At 48.6% G+C, this 17,059-nt stretch overlaps 9 protein-coding genes across 9 annotated transcripts; 4 read left to right on the forward strand and 5 right to left on the reverse strand.

Moving 5' to 3' along the window:
* Nucleotides 1-1,190: 1,190 nt before the first annotated feature.
* TRUGW13939_11423 (uncharacterized protein) lies at nt 1,191-2,442 on the reverse strand (the record flags this gene model as incomplete). The annotated part of the gene is made up of 3 exons (XM_035494531.1): nt 1,191-1,948; nt 2,011-2,186; nt 2,246-2,442. 3 exons carry the CDS (start codon nt 2,440-2,442, stop codon nt 1,191-1,193), a joined length of 1,131 nt encoding a protein of 376 aa, XP_035350424.1.
* An 873-nt stretch (nt 2,443-3,315) lies between these two features.
* On the reverse strand, nt 3,316-4,190 carry TRUGW13939_11424 (uncharacterized protein; the record flags this gene model as incomplete). Its single annotated transcript, XM_035494532.1, has 3 exons — nt 3,316-4,007; nt 4,072-4,096; nt 4,158-4,190. The coding sequence occupies 3 exons, from the start codon at nt 4,188-4,190 to the stop codon at nt 3,316-3,318; spliced, it is 750 nt and encodes a 249-aa protein (XP_035350425.1).
* Nucleotides 4,191-4,472: 282 nt separating this feature from the next.
* On the forward strand, nt 4,473-5,533 carry TRUGW13939_11425 (uncharacterized protein; the record flags this gene model as incomplete). The annotated part of the gene is made up of 4 exons (XM_035494533.1): nt 4,473-4,518; nt 4,595-4,649; nt 4,713-5,053; nt 5,109-5,533. 4 exons carry the CDS (start codon nt 4,473-4,475, stop codon nt 5,531-5,533), a joined length of 867 nt encoding a protein of 288 aa, XP_035350426.1.
* An 83-nt stretch (nt 5,534-5,616) lies between these two features.
* TRUGW13939_11426 (uncharacterized protein) lies at nt 5,617-6,648 on the reverse strand (the record flags this gene model as incomplete). The annotated part of the gene is made up of 3 exons (XM_035494534.1): nt 5,617-5,664; nt 5,726-6,364; nt 6,421-6,648. 3 exons carry the CDS (start codon nt 6,646-6,648, stop codon nt 5,617-5,619), a joined length of 915 nt encoding a protein of 304 aa, XP_035350427.1.
* Nucleotides 6,649-6,898: 250 nt separating this feature from the next.
* TRUGW13939_11427 (uncharacterized protein) lies at nt 6,899-8,749 on the forward strand (the record flags this gene model as incomplete). The annotated part of the gene is made up of 1 exon (XM_035494535.1): nt 6,899-8,749. The coding sequence occupies one exon, from the start codon at nt 6,899-6,901 to the stop codon at nt 8,747-8,749; it is 1,851 nt and encodes a 616-aa protein (XP_035350428.1).
* A 3,603-nt stretch (nt 8,750-12,352) lies between these two features.
* On the forward strand, nt 12,353-13,282 carry TRUGW13939_11428 (uncharacterized protein; the record flags this gene model as incomplete). The annotated part of the gene is made up of 1 exon (XM_035494536.1): nt 12,353-13,282. One exon carries the CDS (start codon nt 12,353-12,355, stop codon nt 13,280-13,282), a length of 930 nt encoding a protein of 309 aa, XP_035350429.1.
* A 344-nt stretch (nt 13,283-13,626) lies between these two features.
* Nucleotides 13,627-14,997, reverse strand: TRUGW13939_11429 (uncharacterized protein; the record flags this gene model as incomplete). Its single annotated transcript, XM_035494537.1, has 1 exon — nt 13,627-14,997. The coding sequence occupies one exon, from the start codon at nt 14,995-14,997 to the stop codon at nt 13,627-13,629; it is 1,371 nt and encodes a 456-aa protein (XP_035350430.1).
* Nucleotides 14,998-15,338: 341 nt separating this feature from the next.
* TRUGW13939_11430 (uncharacterized protein) lies at nt 15,339-15,848 on the forward strand (the record flags this gene model as incomplete). The annotated part of the gene is made up of 2 exons (XM_035494538.1): nt 15,339-15,763; nt 15,824-15,848. The coding sequence occupies 2 exons, from the start codon at nt 15,339-15,341 to the stop codon at nt 15,846-15,848; spliced, it is 450 nt and encodes a 149-aa protein (XP_035350431.1).
* Nucleotides 15,849-16,188: 340 nt separating this feature from the next.
* On the reverse strand, nt 16,189-16,870 carry TRUGW13939_11431 (uncharacterized protein; the record flags this gene model as incomplete). The annotated part of the gene is made up of 2 exons (XM_035494539.1): nt 16,189-16,518; nt 16,628-16,870. 2 exons carry the CDS (start codon nt 16,868-16,870, stop codon nt 16,189-16,191), a joined length of 573 nt encoding a protein of 190 aa, XP_035350432.1.
* Nucleotides 16,871-17,059: the final 189 nt, after the last annotated feature.

Here is a 17,059-nt window from a genome sequence, read left to right on the forward strand (position 1 = left end):
TCGATACTGGGATACTGTGGCGGGTGTTGTCTCGATGCGAAATGCGTAAATTGTGGATGATGCGACGCAGTGTTGTTTTCTGGAAGAGGGGGATGAAGTCTTTGGTATAGGTGAAAAAGAAACAAGCGTTGTCTGTTGTTGTTGTTGTTTGTTGTAGTCGTTCGTCGTGCTTGCCCCGCTTGCATCATTGACGACCACTACTACTACTACCACCGCTGTCAACCACGCAACATCAAACCACAACCATAAGCCCCCGCTATCTGCATTTTCATGCCACTGACCAGAACTGGAAATACTTTTTGCGATAACCAGCCAGTATCAGGACTCATGGCTTCGACCGGCAGCGACTTTTCGTCTATTGACTCAATCCCCACCCCCGATCATTGCACCGCCGACTTCTGCTTGATTCCTGTAAACCGCCTCACTTTCTTTTGCATAGTCAATTGAGCTTTTTTTTTTTTTATCTAACTCAATGTGTGTTCTCATGCAGATCGGAACAAGTTCCGCGTCTGTCTCCGCGCAGATCGCCGACGTCCAGAGGTTGGTCGAGAGGTCCGGTCTCAAATATGTGATGCATTCAGCCGGGACAACCTTAGGTATGCACGGATTTCTTTTTGGGAATAGTGTGAGCGCGTGCGTGTCGACCAGGATTGCTAATCTGACTGCTCGTGTTTTAGAAGGACCGTGGGACAGGGTGCATCGAGTCATTGGACAGGCCCACACTGTTCTGCATCAGCAGGGTGTGGTTAGGATCCAATCTGATATCCGAAGCGGTTCAAGGTAAAGTTGACCTGTCTATTTTTTATTTATTTTTTTAACCAAGTATTCTCCGCTTTGTCTTGGCACTAACCATGCGGTGCTGAGTTCAGGACGGACAAAATCCAGTCTTTCGAGGACAAGGTAGCTGCTGTCAATAAGTTGTTGGGTAAGGAGTAATGTAATAATGCCAGTACTGGGTCTATCCAAGACAAGCCTTGTCGGGTGATTTGATTATTCCAGGTAGATTTCAATTTTGTATAAATCTATAAACAAGGACCAAAACAGTCATTATAATCATTCATCTAGGCCGAGATCAAACCCCATTCCAGGAAAAAGAAATCAACACCAATGCTATGCAAAACGGAGAAGCCAGGTAAACAGACGCTGCAGACGTGCCAGTCGCAGACAAAGTTGGAGATTCAGTGGGCGAGCTAGAGGTCGATGCCCCCTCCGAGGATGCTTTCCCAGTTGCCGCCGGCCCAGATCCAGTTGCCTGTGCTCGGGTTAGCGCCACTCTTTGCCTCTTTTGCGAGATCGATTAAGCCCACGTAGGTGCCACTGCTGGTAGTGGTGCTGCTGCTGCTGGCCTCGGTATTGGTACCGGGAACGGGGGTACGGCCACTTGCGTTGGTCACGTTGTTCAGTTTGTCCACGGTGTCGATGGCAGGTCCCTTGTCGAAAAAGTCAACTAGGATAAAGGCAGGTTGCCGTCCGTAGGCGTCCTTGCACTCGTTTGCAGCAGTGAGCAGGTTGCCGGTGCCGCTTTGTCCATTCGTTGTGTTGGCTGCGTCCGAATTGGGCTCCACGATTCCGAGGCCGATGTCCTGGTCAAGGAAATGGTTCATAAAGGGAAGACGGTTAGAAGACAGCGCGCTTGCAGTGTCTCCTTGCACGGAACTTGGACGGTCTGGCTTGCAGGAGAAGTTTGATGCCGTTGTGACCTCGTACGGATTCTCCCAGATATATGTAAACTCGTCCATCAGATACGTAGCACCGGTGTTTGAGGACAAGGAGGCCACAAAGGTCATGAGCCGGGTATTATCAGAAATGAGTTCTTGCAGGGTGGGCCATGACGTTGTTGCACTCGTCGACGAGGGTTTATAAGCGTAGGACGTGAGTTTCGCCGCTTCGAAGATCGTGTTGAGGTCCGAGGCAGATGCGCCGTTGTTTACAAGAAGAACAGTCACCACTAAGAACCGACAAACGAGTCAGCTTCACATTATCTCTCGGGAGTGAGTAGAACAGCATTACCATCATTGGGATTGTTGTCAAGCCAGGTCTTGATCTCAGACAACCACGCTTCCAAGGTACCAGCATCCAGCAAGCTGCAACTAGTATGGCAAAGGTGCCACTCATTATCGTTCTGGTGTATTTGACCCGTTACCAAGCGGACGCCGGCGGACAGCTGGACGGTTGTGTTGTAGTACCTAACGAGGCCGTCAGCGCACTGAAACGCCTTGTGAAAGCCCGAGACTGCGATACTCACTGGTTCCCTGCTACGGAGTAAGAGGTCGACGAATCTCTAAGAAACGGACTGTCGTGGGCTCCGAGGTGGGTAATATCTCCCCATGATTTGCTGCACAGGTCCGGAGAGTTGTTGCAGACGGTTGTGCTTCGCTGCGCGAGCTCTGACGAGGCGAGCACTGCAGGAACGAAGAATGAGAGCAGTTTGAGCGCATGCATCGTGAAAGGATCCTGAAGTCGAGCAGCTTGCGTTCTGGGTGACTTGGTTATCGGACCACACGTAGAAAAGAGCGCATTCGTTCAATAATTTGTGGCAGTGGAAACGTTTGTTGAGTACAGGCGACAGGAACTCTGCGGTCAGTAATAATAAGAATAGCAGAGCGACCCCTGATGTTGATCGGTCCGGCAAAAGAAAAGAGTGAAGAATAAAGCAATGATTGACAGTTGTTGCGTTGGTTAAATTATCCTTGTTGACAGGACATTGATCAGCGCACGGCCCGTGTCTCACATTTCTGATACAGTCTGGTCTCCCCAGTCAAATTCCCATGAATAATAACAATGTATTATTCTAGGCCGATTGGCAGGCAAACACGACATGCTAAGAATAGGGCTGGCTTAGCGACCGCGTCGGGGCCCTACGCAGCCTCGAAGGAGTCGTCAGCTAGTTGACTTGACGGGGCGAGGCCCCGCAGCCCGCTGTTGCTGCGCCTCTATACAGTTGTTGTCGCAAGTACCGTGGTTATATTTGTTTGATTTGAAAATATTATCGGTTCTCATTATTCATATCTAGTACGACAAATGTCCTAGCTATCACGTAGAGATAGTCAAAGTACATCTGGTGAGTGTATTTGAATATCTCAACTTGAATATCTCAACTAGTACTGCCTTCTTCAGCTCCTAGCTGGGACTGCAGATAATAACAAGTCCCCATGGTAGCTCGAGCGCGTATCGTCGCTGCCAGATGGCGACCGAGGTCCCTGCAGGTCGATTATCTGGTCTGAGGTGAGACGATACGATGTCGAAGCGTCGAAAGCCGTGCGACATCCCTTCCAAGATTCAGGTCTTAAAATCATCTAAGCTTGCTTTGCATGATCATTTCTTTTTCGTGACGACCGGAACACCCTCAACCTCCTTCAGCTCGGTCAATGTCTTTTCTCTCTCGACCAGCTTCGTCTTTTCTTCCTTGATCATCTGGTCAACCGTCTTCAAAGCTTCGTCGAGCCTTCCCAGCTCAGCGTGTTCCGTTGCTCTGCTATAAGGGTTTCCAGGGCTGTCATTATCTGGAATTTCTGCCGTTCTCCCGCCTCCATGCTGTAATTGTTTGGCTTTGCCACTCTTCCCCTTGGATGGCTGGTTGCTGGGCCCCCCCGTAAGCATGTCGTAGAACTGCTCAACAGGCTCGTTGAAGATGACTTCCTCGTAGTTCTGACTAATAACCCTTTCCCGTCGCTCGCGCTTCCCTTCAATATCATCGCCGTAAGGGTGCAGCTTTAGACTGTGCCAAAGCGTCTGCGGCTTCTCCGTCGACTCGGGGACAAAGTAGAGCTTGATCTGGATTTCAAACTCGCCCCATCCCGTCTCCGTCACCTCAAACGGCGGCTGTTCGATCGTTCGGACTGATTGCGCATAGGTTTCGTGGAGTTTGAATTGCACCTTTTTCAGCCAGTATGAAATGTCCTCGTCGTTGACGCCCTTGACGAAAACGCGCCATTGGTGTGTGTGGTCTACAGGGGCATTTGCGGGTCGCTTCTCGGGGTCGAAGGGGATTGCTTCACTTCCAAACACTTTGAACAGTTAGTATCTATCCATAACTCGTGTCACAAAAAGGATAGAAGTCAAAGCGCATACCGAATGGTCGGTAAGCAGATACGCCCTAGTTTCAGTGTGTTAGCTTGTAGCTAAAAATTGTAGGAGCGAAATCCCAAATTTCCTACCCTAACGCGTTTGGTCCCAGTAGGAGCGGGCATTGTCTCGACAAATTCTCGATATCAACAAAAGTTCTTTGATGTATGAAAAGTAACAAAACGCAGGCGCGCGTTGCGATAAGCTCCTATCGCGGTCGGTGCACGTGACCTCCGCTGACCGAAAGTGTCGTCATTCGGCTTGGAGCTGTTCCGGAAAGGAAGATACAAGTCGAAAAAACAGCTGTCGTCGAGAGAACTCTACGAGTATGCCTGTTTGAAAAAAAGGTGTAGCGAGCTTCGATCCTTTTCCTTTCTCCCTTTCTTCCTACTTTCATAACCATTGAGATGGCGTCCAAAAGAATCATCGTCGCAGGCGGAAGCGGGTTTCTCGGTGAGTTCGGCCAGAACCATACCATTGAGCGATATAACCCGGAGATCTGGTTTTTTTTCTTTAACTATTTGAATAGGCTCAAGGATATGTAAACATGCTAGTGTGCGAGGCTGGGCTGTGACGTCCCTTAGGTAAGCTCTTTCATCGTCATCAAAAACAAAGAAGGTATTACAGATCTAACTTCATTTTTTTAGTCGCTCTGGAGAACCACAATGGGATGCCGTGACAGCTTCAAAAGAACGACCGGGCTGGGCAAGCTCAGTCGAGTGGGCAAAGGCCGATATCTTGAAGCCTTCGACGTACAAGCCATTTCTCAAAGACGCAACGGCGGTTATACACACCATGGGAATTCTTCTGGAGGCCGACTACAAAAGAGTTGTACAAGGGAGGGAGTCGCTTGTTAGTGGCTTACAAAGAGCGTTTAGCTCGTCAAAACTTGGAACTCAGGATCCCCTAAAACGAGGGACAGAGGAGGATCTACGGCCTCAAGAAGAAGACGGTCAATTGACGTACGAGGTCATGAATAGAGATACGGGTATGTTGTTCGGTTTGAGAATTTCTTCAATTGTTTGCTCACAAGTTTATGCTAGCTATCGCACTGGCACAGGAAAGTTCCAATGAACACGTTCCAGCCTTTGTCTATATTTCAGCTGCTGCAGGAGCGCCAATGCTCCCCAGCAGATACATCACAACAAAAAGAGAAGCCGAGACGACCATATCATCGGCATTTCCCAACATTCGAAGTGTCTTCATTCGGCCGGGTTTCCTATACGATTCCAGTAGAAAGTTCACATTGCCCATTGCTCTGGGCGGGATGATCGGCTCAGAGGTTAACTCGCTCCTCGGCGGACGCCTTCAATCCTTGGCCGGTTCCATGACAGAGAAGCCGCTCAAGGCTGATGTCGTGGCACAGGCAGTGGTGGAAGCCATTGAGGATGAATCCATAAGCGGGGTGGTTGGAACAAAGAAGATCGAGAACTTGGCGACCAAAGCATGGCGAAAAGCTATGCTTTGAATCTGTCACACTGGGTCGTCCGATTCTCATCTGGAAAGACGTCTACCTATATACCCATGGTCGTGAGAAGTCGACAGGCTATTTCACAATGCTGTACCACGCTCAAAACTATCCCTAATCTCCTTCGTGTACTATATGAACAATATTAGAAAAAGGTCCTTCAATGACACACCCCATGATTTGCAAACTTACCTTGTCGTAGAACCGACCAAGCTTCTGGTTGAATTGCTTGTTCTTTTCATTGATGTACGTGACGTCTGGGTCGTCATCACCACCACGGCGATCTCGTCGCTTCTTCAAACGAACTTCCTCCGCCTTTTGCAGGTCGGCAACGAGCTTGTCGACCGCTGCCCGATCCGGTTTGTTCTCGACAAAATCAGTCGAGTCAGCAGTAGAATAAAAGGTCCCGTTCTTGTCCACCGCGACCAATTCGCCATCGTTAGTTTCCACGATTTCCAACCCCCCACTTGCCGCGGCGCGCTCTACAGCAGCCATTTTTTCGCGTCCGTACGCCTCTAGATCAGGCTGCAATCCTCTCAGTTGTCTCTTGTAAACTTTGCGGGCGTCTTGACGATAATCTTGAAACGCTACATCATCGCGATGGCGTTGCTTTTTTTCTATACGCTTATCCCACTTCTCAGACTCATCGACCGTCCAGTCCCAGGCTCGCTTGCGTTCGAAATCTTCACCAGCTTCCTCCGTATCAGCCTTAAGGAGGTTATGGGAGGCAAACGCATGCTTGCGCGACAGGCTAGACAGTAAAGCTGGATCGGTGGAAAGTCGTTGAGATTCTGCAGCCGTTTCTTTCAGATTGCTGTCTGTGGCGGTTTTCTACACAGGGTTAGCGATGTCGACAGATTCGTATTTCTCCAGTATTCTAGACTCACTGCGCGGGCTTTGAGGGCTTTGAATCTCGCTAGCCTGTCCTGGGCCTTGCTTGCGGTGTCACCGGCCTCATTTGTTGTATCTTGCTCCGTAGAGTCTGCAGAGGCCTTTGCAAGGTCGCCGCCGGAAGGTGAGTCGCTTTCGTCATTTGGGCGCGCGGGTTCGCTGTCCTGCGGCACAGTCTCTACGGGTTCGTCTGTGTGAGACTTGACGGCCTTGGAAGACGACATGGCGATAATACTGTATCCCGAACACGCAGTCACTGTGGTGCCAAAATCGAGGATTCTCAGGTCTTTCGTCGTGCGGTGAAAAGACAGAGTTGGAGACGGAAGTCAGTGGGGCAGCACTAGTGCTGCGCTAGTATCTAAATAGGACTGGTTCACTGGCACCTTCCCCGCCCAATCCTGCGGCTGTCATGACACGCTCCTACTCCACTTGTGTTTGGAAATGGCATCAAGCTGCCATCAACTGAGGAGCGCCATGGCACAGCAGCTTCTGAAGCCTCGAGGCTTTGCTGCTCGCTCCCTACCAAGCCGACGGGTCTGTCACACACGTTTTCTCTCCGGGTTTACTCATGTCGCCGCTGGTGCCAGGAGTGACAGCTACGACGCGGCCAGCTCCACATTGGCGCCATCCCAACTATCGCGGTATTTACTCGGTCGAGATCTCGACAATCAAGGAAACCCGACTGGCACACAGTGTCACGAAGATGCCGAGTTTTTACTAAGGTTCCAAAACGTTCAAAACATCAACACTAGAAGGCTACTATATCCAGACGGATCACTCCTTGTCATACAGCCTCCTGAAGATTTGCATAACGTATCCAATTTGCAAGACCTTCAATTGTGGCTTGAAAAACATGCAGCTTCTGGCTTTGTGGCCCCCATTGACCGACATTCTCTGAGAATTGCTCTTAACAAATGCGAAAAATATCACTCTTCTCAAGAGATCTTATCAACGTTAAACGCATTCGCTCGCAGATGCAACAAGTCCGGCATAGCAGCACCCAACATAATCCACATTGAAGGATTACGATGCGCTTCACAGATTATCCTACCTCCTGCCTTGCTTTACCATGTCTCGAAATTATCAGGGCCGGTGCAAGGAGATGACGCCGATATAATCATCAACAGCCTCCTGAAAACATTACAAACCCTTCGGTTTAACGACTTGGAGTATGATAACGAGGTACTTCTAGCTGTAGTGGCAGGTGAAGGTCCCCAAGAGCAACTTTGCCCCGTGGCTTTATTTGACAATTTGTTGCTGAACGATGAATCTTATTCTACGGCGATTGAGCTCTTGCAATTACTCGGCGCACCGCAGCGCCTAAAAACAATATCAGCCTCCCTTCTAGAACGTTTGTCGAAGAGTTCTTCTCCCGGCCTTGCCAATGATATTTATTCTTGTCTTTCGACGCTTCTCAAAACCGGCGAAGTTGATCATGTCCAAGTCTGTCTAAAGCCGCTGTTGCAGATTATGAAGAACACCAGCAATATCCATGCTTCCTCGAGTGTATCGTCGCAGCTATTGGATAATTTAAAAATTCATGGCCTAGCCGATAACTGGGACGTTGAAAGTTTGCTTCGTGCAGCGGAAGGTCAACCAACGAAGGAACAGGATGGCGACGTGGGAATTCAAAGCTTACAAATGGATGGAGAAACAATGGATTTTTCTTCAGTTGAAAGTTTGATGCTTCAAATCAACCAATACGGCAATTCCCTTTCCACATCAGAGATCGGTATTGTCATTGATGCTCTCAGTGACTTCGAAGGCTTTTCTATACCATTATTTACCCATAGTCTAGAAAGCGGCATCCAAGAGTTTGCTTGGCTCCCCAAATGGATTCCAGTGGCGAGACAATCTGAGGATCTCCCGGATTCTTCTTCCGCAATAGGCTTGCTTCGTGCTCGGATAGCATTTTCGGCTGATACTCTCGTCACTCCAGAACGCAGTCGAAATCTCTTTCAACTTGGATATCTCGTCCAGCGAGAACTTCTCTCGACGGATGACATTAATTCTACAGGGGAAGTTTACGCAGAAGACTGGGTGCAGACAGGATATGTCGTGGCGTTCGATCGTCTGTCGTCTGAATTTGTTCTCCTCTTCGTAGGCGAGGATTCTACCCTCTTCGGGTCTGACCATCTCTCACCTACCGATAAAGATGTAACCGAGACGTTGCAGCAGCATCCACTGATCGGCTCTCTATCGACTCTGACCATGCCGAGCAGTCCGCAAGACTTCCACAGAGACATCGAACATGCCACTTTCCCTGTGGAGAATGCCGGGTCTCGATATATCTTTGATATTGACCCCAAGCTTCTTACATATTGATTATTTAGTTTGAATGACGACGATATGGTCATGTTGATAGAATTAGCGCTTATAGCCTGAGCGATCTGGGCATATTTTCTGCCCTTCTTGGTTATAACTTTCAGCATACTATAATTATTTTCACAATGCACATAAGAGCATCCCTCGAGTTAGTAGATCGCGCACAGGCTACCATTACCAACTGTTCAAGTCTGCCTGAGGCTGAGAACTGCCAATTGCCACTGGGCTTCGACGCGGCGTGCACTCGCGGCTTCCTCGTAACCCCGCAGATCGCTCAATGTAAATCTTCTTCATCCAACGTTTCCACCTATTTTTTTTTGTCAAAAGTCCATGAGTCGCTTCAACGCATACCCAATTCTTCAAGCCATTGCTGTCTCTCTCATAATTGCTTGGACCCCGCCCCTGTGTGCGATTGATCAGTGCTGCGGAATATTCACTGGTTGTCTTCATGCGACGAGCGTCGACAAGTCCTGCAGAGGTTGTGGGTTCTACTCGTGACATAATACCGCTTTCAGTTGGACAAGGAAATATCATGAGCGTATAAGTAACCAACACTACTATCTACTACCTCAGCGATTCTTCGGTGATGTGACACGTCTTGCATTCTAAGCACGAGCCTAACATTGCATGTTAGTACTAGTCATTTGGCACCTACTACCTAAACAGTCGGACGTGGAACGGATCGTCATCTTGCCAAGCTATTTCTTCACTGATGGCAACATAGATATTACTGTTTTGCGCTAGACATTCATATCTTCATGGACTTGATATTGCCTTCAATTTCGCCGCTTGTTGTCTCTATGCCTGGGGGAAAATCGACGCAGTTCTTTCCCTGGTGGGCCGGCGATCCACCAACCTGACCTGTCAATAGCGTCGAGGCGGGGAAGATAAATTCGCAGTGTTACGAATCATGCACCCTTTACCCTTTACCTACTACAGACGCAAATCATGGTAATCATTGTCCGTGAAAGGTGGAAATACCGTTTTCTGTCGCCGAGATCGACATGTCTTCTTTTACCAGAGAAGGTTAGCGCGCTATTACAAATGTGGTTGTTGTGATCGTTCTCAAACCCACCCCTGCGGCGGCGTAGGCAGCAAGCGACGAACCAAGATCGGCGATGTTGCTGTGCTTGGCCGATGTTGCCCTGAATCAGGTGTCGCCACCTCGGTTGGTCCCCTATCCAAGTACGTAGGTGGTGTGCATATACCTCATGCAACAACGCTCCAGCTTCGGCGACCAGATACCAACAAACCGTTATTTCGATACGCATATCAACCACGCCAACTTGTCCATAGGTTTTCCCTAGCCTAACCGAGGCTTGTACGGACCTAGCCTCGGATGCCAATTGGTCGGCTTGCGCCCTCTAAAACTGCGGCCCTGGTCTCGTCAGCAGCGCCACCGACCTGTCATTTTCTCGCTTCGCCCAAGAGGGTCCTGAGGGCCAATCTATGACTCGATAGGTCACCTGTCAAGCAATAGCCTTGCCTAAAGAGGCTGTAACTATACGCGTAGATTACTAGCGGTGAACCGATGACGATTTCTTCAACAGTGGACTATATATGTATGTCGGCTTCTGTTCCAAAGTTTTGACGTTTTTTATATATTAAAGGAAGAAAAAGAGATTTTGGCCATACTCAGACCGAAAGGTTGATACATAATGGTCTATGGATACCGAGGGCGCAATGTTTTCATAACTGCTTTTGAAAACCCTGCTTTATACAACGCTGAATTACGCTCGTACTGCATCCAAGTGGAGAAGTGCTTCTACAGGTTGTTGTTACTCGGTGTCTTTAACACCAAATTATGCCCTTACCTTCAAGGAAGACTCGGCCATCTCCAAGCCTCCGTTGCTATGACCTTCGGGGTTTGAAATCAGTCGATGCTGGGGGAGATTCTGGTTCATGACTCTGTGCGAGTAATGATAGTCATTGCCCTTTATCACAGCCCCGGCCAATATAATTCAGGACTACCGATCCACGAGTCATGGCAACTTTAGAGTGGATTTTGGGCACAGTCCAACTGTGTCTAGGGACAAGGTGCGGCGGCTACGGCCCGTAAGTGAGGATCATGATCCTTAACGGAGCCCAGACTTATCTGCAACTAAATCGAAAGAGGGTATTGTCGTTGCGCCATAATTGGCTCTTTGGCCTCTCTCAGCGCTCCACGTCTTCCTCTTTGTCGAATCATCACACGCCAATACGTGGCTGGAGAAGCCAGTGTTACTACGTTACCCCGGTGGCTCATAGCTCATGGTAGAGTGGCAAATTAATGAACTATAGGAAGACTTACGATCCTATTGGGCATGTCCAGCAAATCTCTCCGAGACCGGTGCCAAGCTCGCCTCGCTTGATTTCATCTACCCTCTTGCGTGAGGCAAAATGGCAGCCTCGTACTGATTTGAAACTCCACCAACACAAAATTCATTCGACGCCATAAATCACTTTGTCTACTGTCAGCTGTCAATGAACAATCTTAGCAGAGGACTCTTTTCGCTGCCCAAGCTTAAATTAATTGAACACGCAGCTGTCAACTTTGCTTTTTCGACCCATATTGTCGGTATCCACTTGCAGTGGACCAAGTGTCTCTCTAACATCATAACGCCTCCGTAGAGAAGTACCTAGGTTGTCTCACTTGCATTGCTTACGGGTATGCAAGGTTGATCGAGATTTCCCCGACCGGTCCGCCTATACCCCGGTCATTGGGGAGCAATCACAAGCCGGAACAAATGAGGTTGACAGTTGGGCAGCCAAAAACCGGAAACAGATTTCAAGCGTCGTCGAGTCCTCGGGGGAATCATTATCCTTGCGAATCAACACCCGGTATAGGCTCCTTTGTTTGAGAAAAGAAACGACCCCTGATATCCTGTGGCTGGTTACGATTCTCGAACAACCGTACAGCCAATAAACTGTCCGTTTCTACCAAAACACATTTGTACACTCTAACTGAGTAGGACAAGAAAGGTCCTCTTGATTTTTACAGAATGTGTTTGTGCATCAGCAATAGTTAACCATAGGAGCTCTAAGGACCGATTTTTTCTTTCGAATGTCTTCATGGCTACACATCTCCGAAACAAAGCCACATGTCTGATAAGAGTCCTCGTGGAAGAACTTCCCCATTTGAAAGAATTTTTCGTGCCCTAGGTTCCAATACACGCGTCATTTTATCTCATTTTACAAGGGTCACCACACCGGAAGGAAACTATCAGAGAACCTCGTGTAGTTTCGGGCAATTTCGGCTTTCTACCAATTATCTATTCGCCATTTTCAACACAAATATTTGTAGAAAGGTTTTAGGTCAACCTGTAGGTAAATTCGATTGAGAAAAACTACCAATTTTCATGGAATTTTCTAGCATATTAACTAACTGTGGTTTCTTAGATTGTTCAACTTGACTCAACTCTCTCTATCAATCAACTGTCGTTCACGAATAAATCTCCCAGGGCTTTTTGTTCACCAAGCTACAAGGCAATTGGCTCAGGTCTCGCACATATCTATACATTTTCGAGAAGCTGTTTATAACAACACACTATTATAAAGCGTCACTGGGATATAATCCATTATAGAGTGGATATTATTCAGAACCTGCTTTAGAGAATGAACATAATGACCTCAAAATCGCCAACTTCAAAGCAACCAACCCGCGGCAACGGTATTCCTCTCGGATTCGAGCATCTGCTTCATCCCCAGAACGCAAAGACGGAAACCCCAAGACGTACATCAACCCAGTCATCCAGCACGGACTCGTCAGACCCATTTTCCAGATTCCGACTCCATATCCGGCAACAACCCGTCGCGACTAGGGCATGTGCCGCTGGCGAGAAAGATCGTCGTCCCATTGATCCCCCTCCAATTCTACAAATGCTTCTAGTTGACTTCAATTCACAATCTAATGACGACTTGGAACTTCTACAAAACCCAAGGTATGCTGTCGCTTGTCTGTTGTATGCTGTGCGGAAACCGGGGCTAGAAGACGAGGACGAAATACTTGTCCATAGCACCCACATTGTTGAAAATCATGTGAAAAGGCGAAGAGAAAGCCACGAAGACAGTATGACTTCCCCTTCAGATAGTGCCTCTTCACCACACCCGCGGTCTGTTCAAGTGTTATCTGGTAAAACATATGTATCCCCCTTTTACGCACCGATCGAGCCAGACCCGGAAACCGCACCGGGCCATCCATCCAGCCAACCCGGGCGAAGCTCCTATACATCATTGACAGAAACCACCAGCTCGATCCCTGCAACCTTTTTCGTATTTGCAGACCTTTCTGTGCGCACAGCGGGAGTTTATCGCTTGAAATTCCGACTCGTGGATTGGGGCGTGGCGTTTGAAACGGGCAAAGCACAGCCCATCCTGGCCGAGACGCTGTCGGAGCCGTTTCGCGTTTTTTCGTCAAAGGACTTTCCGGGCATGAGGGAGTCGTCGGCGTTGACTTGGAAACTCAAGAATATGGGAATGTTTGAGTTGAAGCCTCGCTCGGGAAAGGGGAAAGGGAAGCGGAGGGCTGAAGATGAAAATAATGGATATGGATAGGTAAATGAAAGTTTTTTTTTCTTTCTTCTGGAATCTCTGTCATTACTAACAGTCTATCCATTTTCCATATTTTTCCAGCACGCAGCTAGTCAAGGTATATTTGTGCGGTAGAGATACGTTAAAAGATAGCGCTAGGATTCATGTGCGGGGAGGGAGTGTTTTGGTACTATATTGGATTCGCACGCTTCACGTTACAATGATTGCCATTGTCCTTTTTTATTATATGATACACTAGAAGTTTGACTTCTCCTTATATGCAGACCCCGAGCACAACCAAAACGCTAATGCTATAATTGACTAACAGGCTTTCGCCAAAGCATGGAGAAATTCCCGGACAGTATAGCTCATAACTCAAGCCAGGATTGTGGTATCTTGGGTTGGAAATTCGCATCATCGAACCTCGCCCGTAACTTGATAATGTTCGGGCTATTCCAGTCCTCTTGACTTTTCTCAAGTGAGTGGAGAGCTTCCAGGGCGTTTTGTATGCGGCCGTCCTCGCGGCAAAGGATCACGTAATTCCTGGTTGCCTTTTTATCGCCATGTAGTAGGGCCAGTTCGTACCAATCTATAGCTAGCTTCCGAAACTCTTGCAGGGTGCGAGATTTACCAAGCAATCCGTGGAAAAAGGAATGAAACCAGGAGGTGTTCTGGGGCAGTGCGTCTGCCGAAGGAATCCTGCCTTGGAATATTTGGTAGTAGAAATTGCCAAGTCGCCAACAGGCTTCCCCATTTCCTGCTGTGGCAGCGATGGAGACACATTGCTCATATGATTCCCAATCTTCTTGCGCTTTCATTAGAAATGCGTATGCCATCAGGGCGTCAGGGTCTTGGTAATCGAGAGCGCCGGTTTTCATCATGGCGTTGGCCTTGTCTTGTAAATCAAGGTGAATGTAGAATTCGGCGAGACGATTCCAGGGCGCAGTAACGTCACCTTGCATGGTTATATCGTCCTTGTGTCCGACAGCAGTATTTGAGGGATATGTACGACTGTCAAGTTGTTTCAGCAACTCGATGGCCTTTTCGTATCTCTTTTGATCCCAATAGACATCGGCTTGCACTCGCATTGCGAGTGGAATGCCCCTGTTGGCCAAAACCTCGAGCTGCTTGAATTCCCTTGTTTGGTAGGTGGTAAATGGCTTCTTGAGTTCATTTTTAACATACAACACCACTGAAATCGTGGCTCCGGCATCCGCTGTCGATTGCGCAGCCCAACGATAGAGAAAGGGATACCACGGAATCCACCTGTTCAGCGCCGAAGCCACGGCAAGGACTGTATTGGGATCACCTTTGTATACGTTCCTCAAGGAGACAGCATCAGCATAGTCTCTCCCCGATACATCGATTAACCGCCGCGCGATATCTTCAAAAGTATCCTGCGTCAACTTCTTTTCAATCACGCCGTGCTGTATAGCGGTTTTGTAGATGGTATCCGATTCGGTGAGCAAGACCCGATGTGCTCTTTCTATCCTTTGCCTGCCTTCTTCCGTATCCGCTTCGAATTTACGATGAGAGACCGCTGGTGCCCTGGTTGGAGCAGGTCGGGGCTTCTTCGATGCATAGTGCCTCACTGTGCATGAATCGATTGTTGTGGTGGTGGTGATTGGAAAAGGAAGGACGAAGCGCGAGGAAAGCGGTTGATTAATGCGGCGGCAGACATGGCTGTGTAGTCGCAGACGGGGCGACCATTGAGAGATCGATCTGCACCCAGAGGACATGACGTGCCCTAAGCAGTGCTGCGAACATGTGCGCAGTAAAGTGGAGGAATAATATGCTTGTACGAGACTCGCGAAGGTGAACGGTCGGTTGAGCGTCAAGAAAACACAAGTGGGTCCTGCGGCTTTCCGATTGGCTCACGAGTGTATAACTAAGTTAACTTACAACTACTTCTCTCAACTTGAAGTAATTGGAGATAAACAACTAGAGAAAAAAAATACAAATTTGAGACGTGACGGAAATGAAGTCATTGTCCTTGGCATTCGCAATTTCGAGATCCCGAATTGCATCTATTCCAAGCAGGCCTCTTCTTCCCTCCAAAGCCATACTACTGCGCCGCAGCATGTCCACCATTACAGCAGCTGCCTCTGATAAGCCTGCGTGCACTCTGGCATCGCTGGACCATCTTGTATTAACTGTCCGCTCTCTGCCCGACACTATCAAATTCTACACGGAAGTTCTGGGGATGGCGCATCAGTCCTTCACATCGCCGTCAGATCCCGGCACAACGCGACACGCCCTTCTGTTTGGAAGCCAGAAGATCAATCTTCACCAGGCCGGGAAAGAGTTTGAGCCCAAGGCTCGCACTGCTCTCCCGGGGACTGCGGATTTGTGTTTTTTGGCCAATGACGATGTAGGCGAAGTACTGAAGAAGCTGAGCGAGAGAGGTATTGAAGTGCTGGAGGGTGGGCAGGTGGTGAAGAGGACGGGGGCGAGAAGCCCGTTGAGAAGTGTTTACGTGAGGGATCCAGATGGTAATTTGATAGAGTGAGTTTCGTTGCGTTGGTTCTATGCCGATTGTAATTCTGCTGACGAGAATGATTGTAGAATCTCCAACCCAACTGTGCAATGAATAGTTATGCAATGGTTAAAGAAACACGTCTTCATTAAAATGGCTTTGCTATGCAGCTAAATTAAATAAAACTGCAATCATGCACTAAAAATCGAAACGGAATGAATTGTGACAGGTAATAAACAGTTTATAGTAAGACATAGTCCATCAGAAGGATACTCCAGCGACTCCGGAAAGAGTCGAGAGGCCCAAACAGATTTCTTGCTCCCTTCCACGATAATGTACAATTATATCTCCGCAGCTCTAATCTCCTCAGGCAGCTTTTCCTTGTATAGTCGGTCTTCCGGGTTCGCTCGCTAGGTGTCTGGGATTATCAAAACAACGTTGGGTGACCCCCCATTTACTCCATAATAGCCTTAGCACCAAGACCCTTGAGTGTCTCAATAATCTTCTCGGCTTCCTCCTTGGGCACGTTCTCCTTCATGACCTTGGGCACGGACTCGACGAACTTCTTGCTGTCGACCAACGAGAGACCGAGCATGGATTTGATTTCCTTGATGATCTTGGGCTTCGAGCCGGCCTCGAATCCCTCGAGCTTCAGGTTGAAAAGGGTCTTTTCAGCAGCGGCGGGTTCTGCTTCTTCTTCCTCGGCGGCGGCTGCGGCACCACCAGCTGGGCCTGCTTGGACGGCGAAGCCGCCAACTGGGAGGTCGGGAATGTTCAGGCGAGACTAGGGATATGTTAGTATCATTCAGAAATAGACCACCCGATCGCATTTCTATAGCGAGATATGCGGTTTTCTTTGACGACTAGGAGAGGGAAAAAAAAGGGCCACCAACCTTCAAGCTGGAAACAAGGTCCGCAGTCTCCAACAAGGTCAATTGGCTGATCTGGTCGACAATCTGTGAAATCTTGGGATTCGTAGGAGTCGCAGCAGCGTCAGTCGATTGCCATCGGCGAGCAGGCGTCGTCTGTTGTTGCTTGTAAAGGCATGTGGAGGATGAAGTCGAGATGCGCAAGAAGGACGACGGGCGAGCAGCCTGTCTGCAGCATCGGGCTGCGGCTTGAGAAGCAATTGACATGGTGTTTGTGTGTGATGGTATTGCCAATTAAGGAACCAAGAAAACTGGAGAATCTGGAGAACAGGGATAGGTTCAACAAAGGGCAAACGGCGCAAGCTGGAGTTTGGTCTTGTTGACTGTCGGACTTCCGCTCAGAAACTAATTTTCTGTGGTCACGTGGGCCGCTGTAATTTATTACCCGCAGATTAC

The sequence above is a fragment of the Talaromyces rugulosus genome, chromosome VI (genome assembly GCF_013368755.1).
Source record: "Talaromyces rugulosus chromosome VI, complete sequence".
In the NCBI taxonomy this organism is placed as follows: domain Eukaryota; kingdom Fungi; phylum Ascomycota; class Eurotiomycetes; order Eurotiales; family Trichocomaceae; genus Talaromyces; species Talaromyces rugulosus.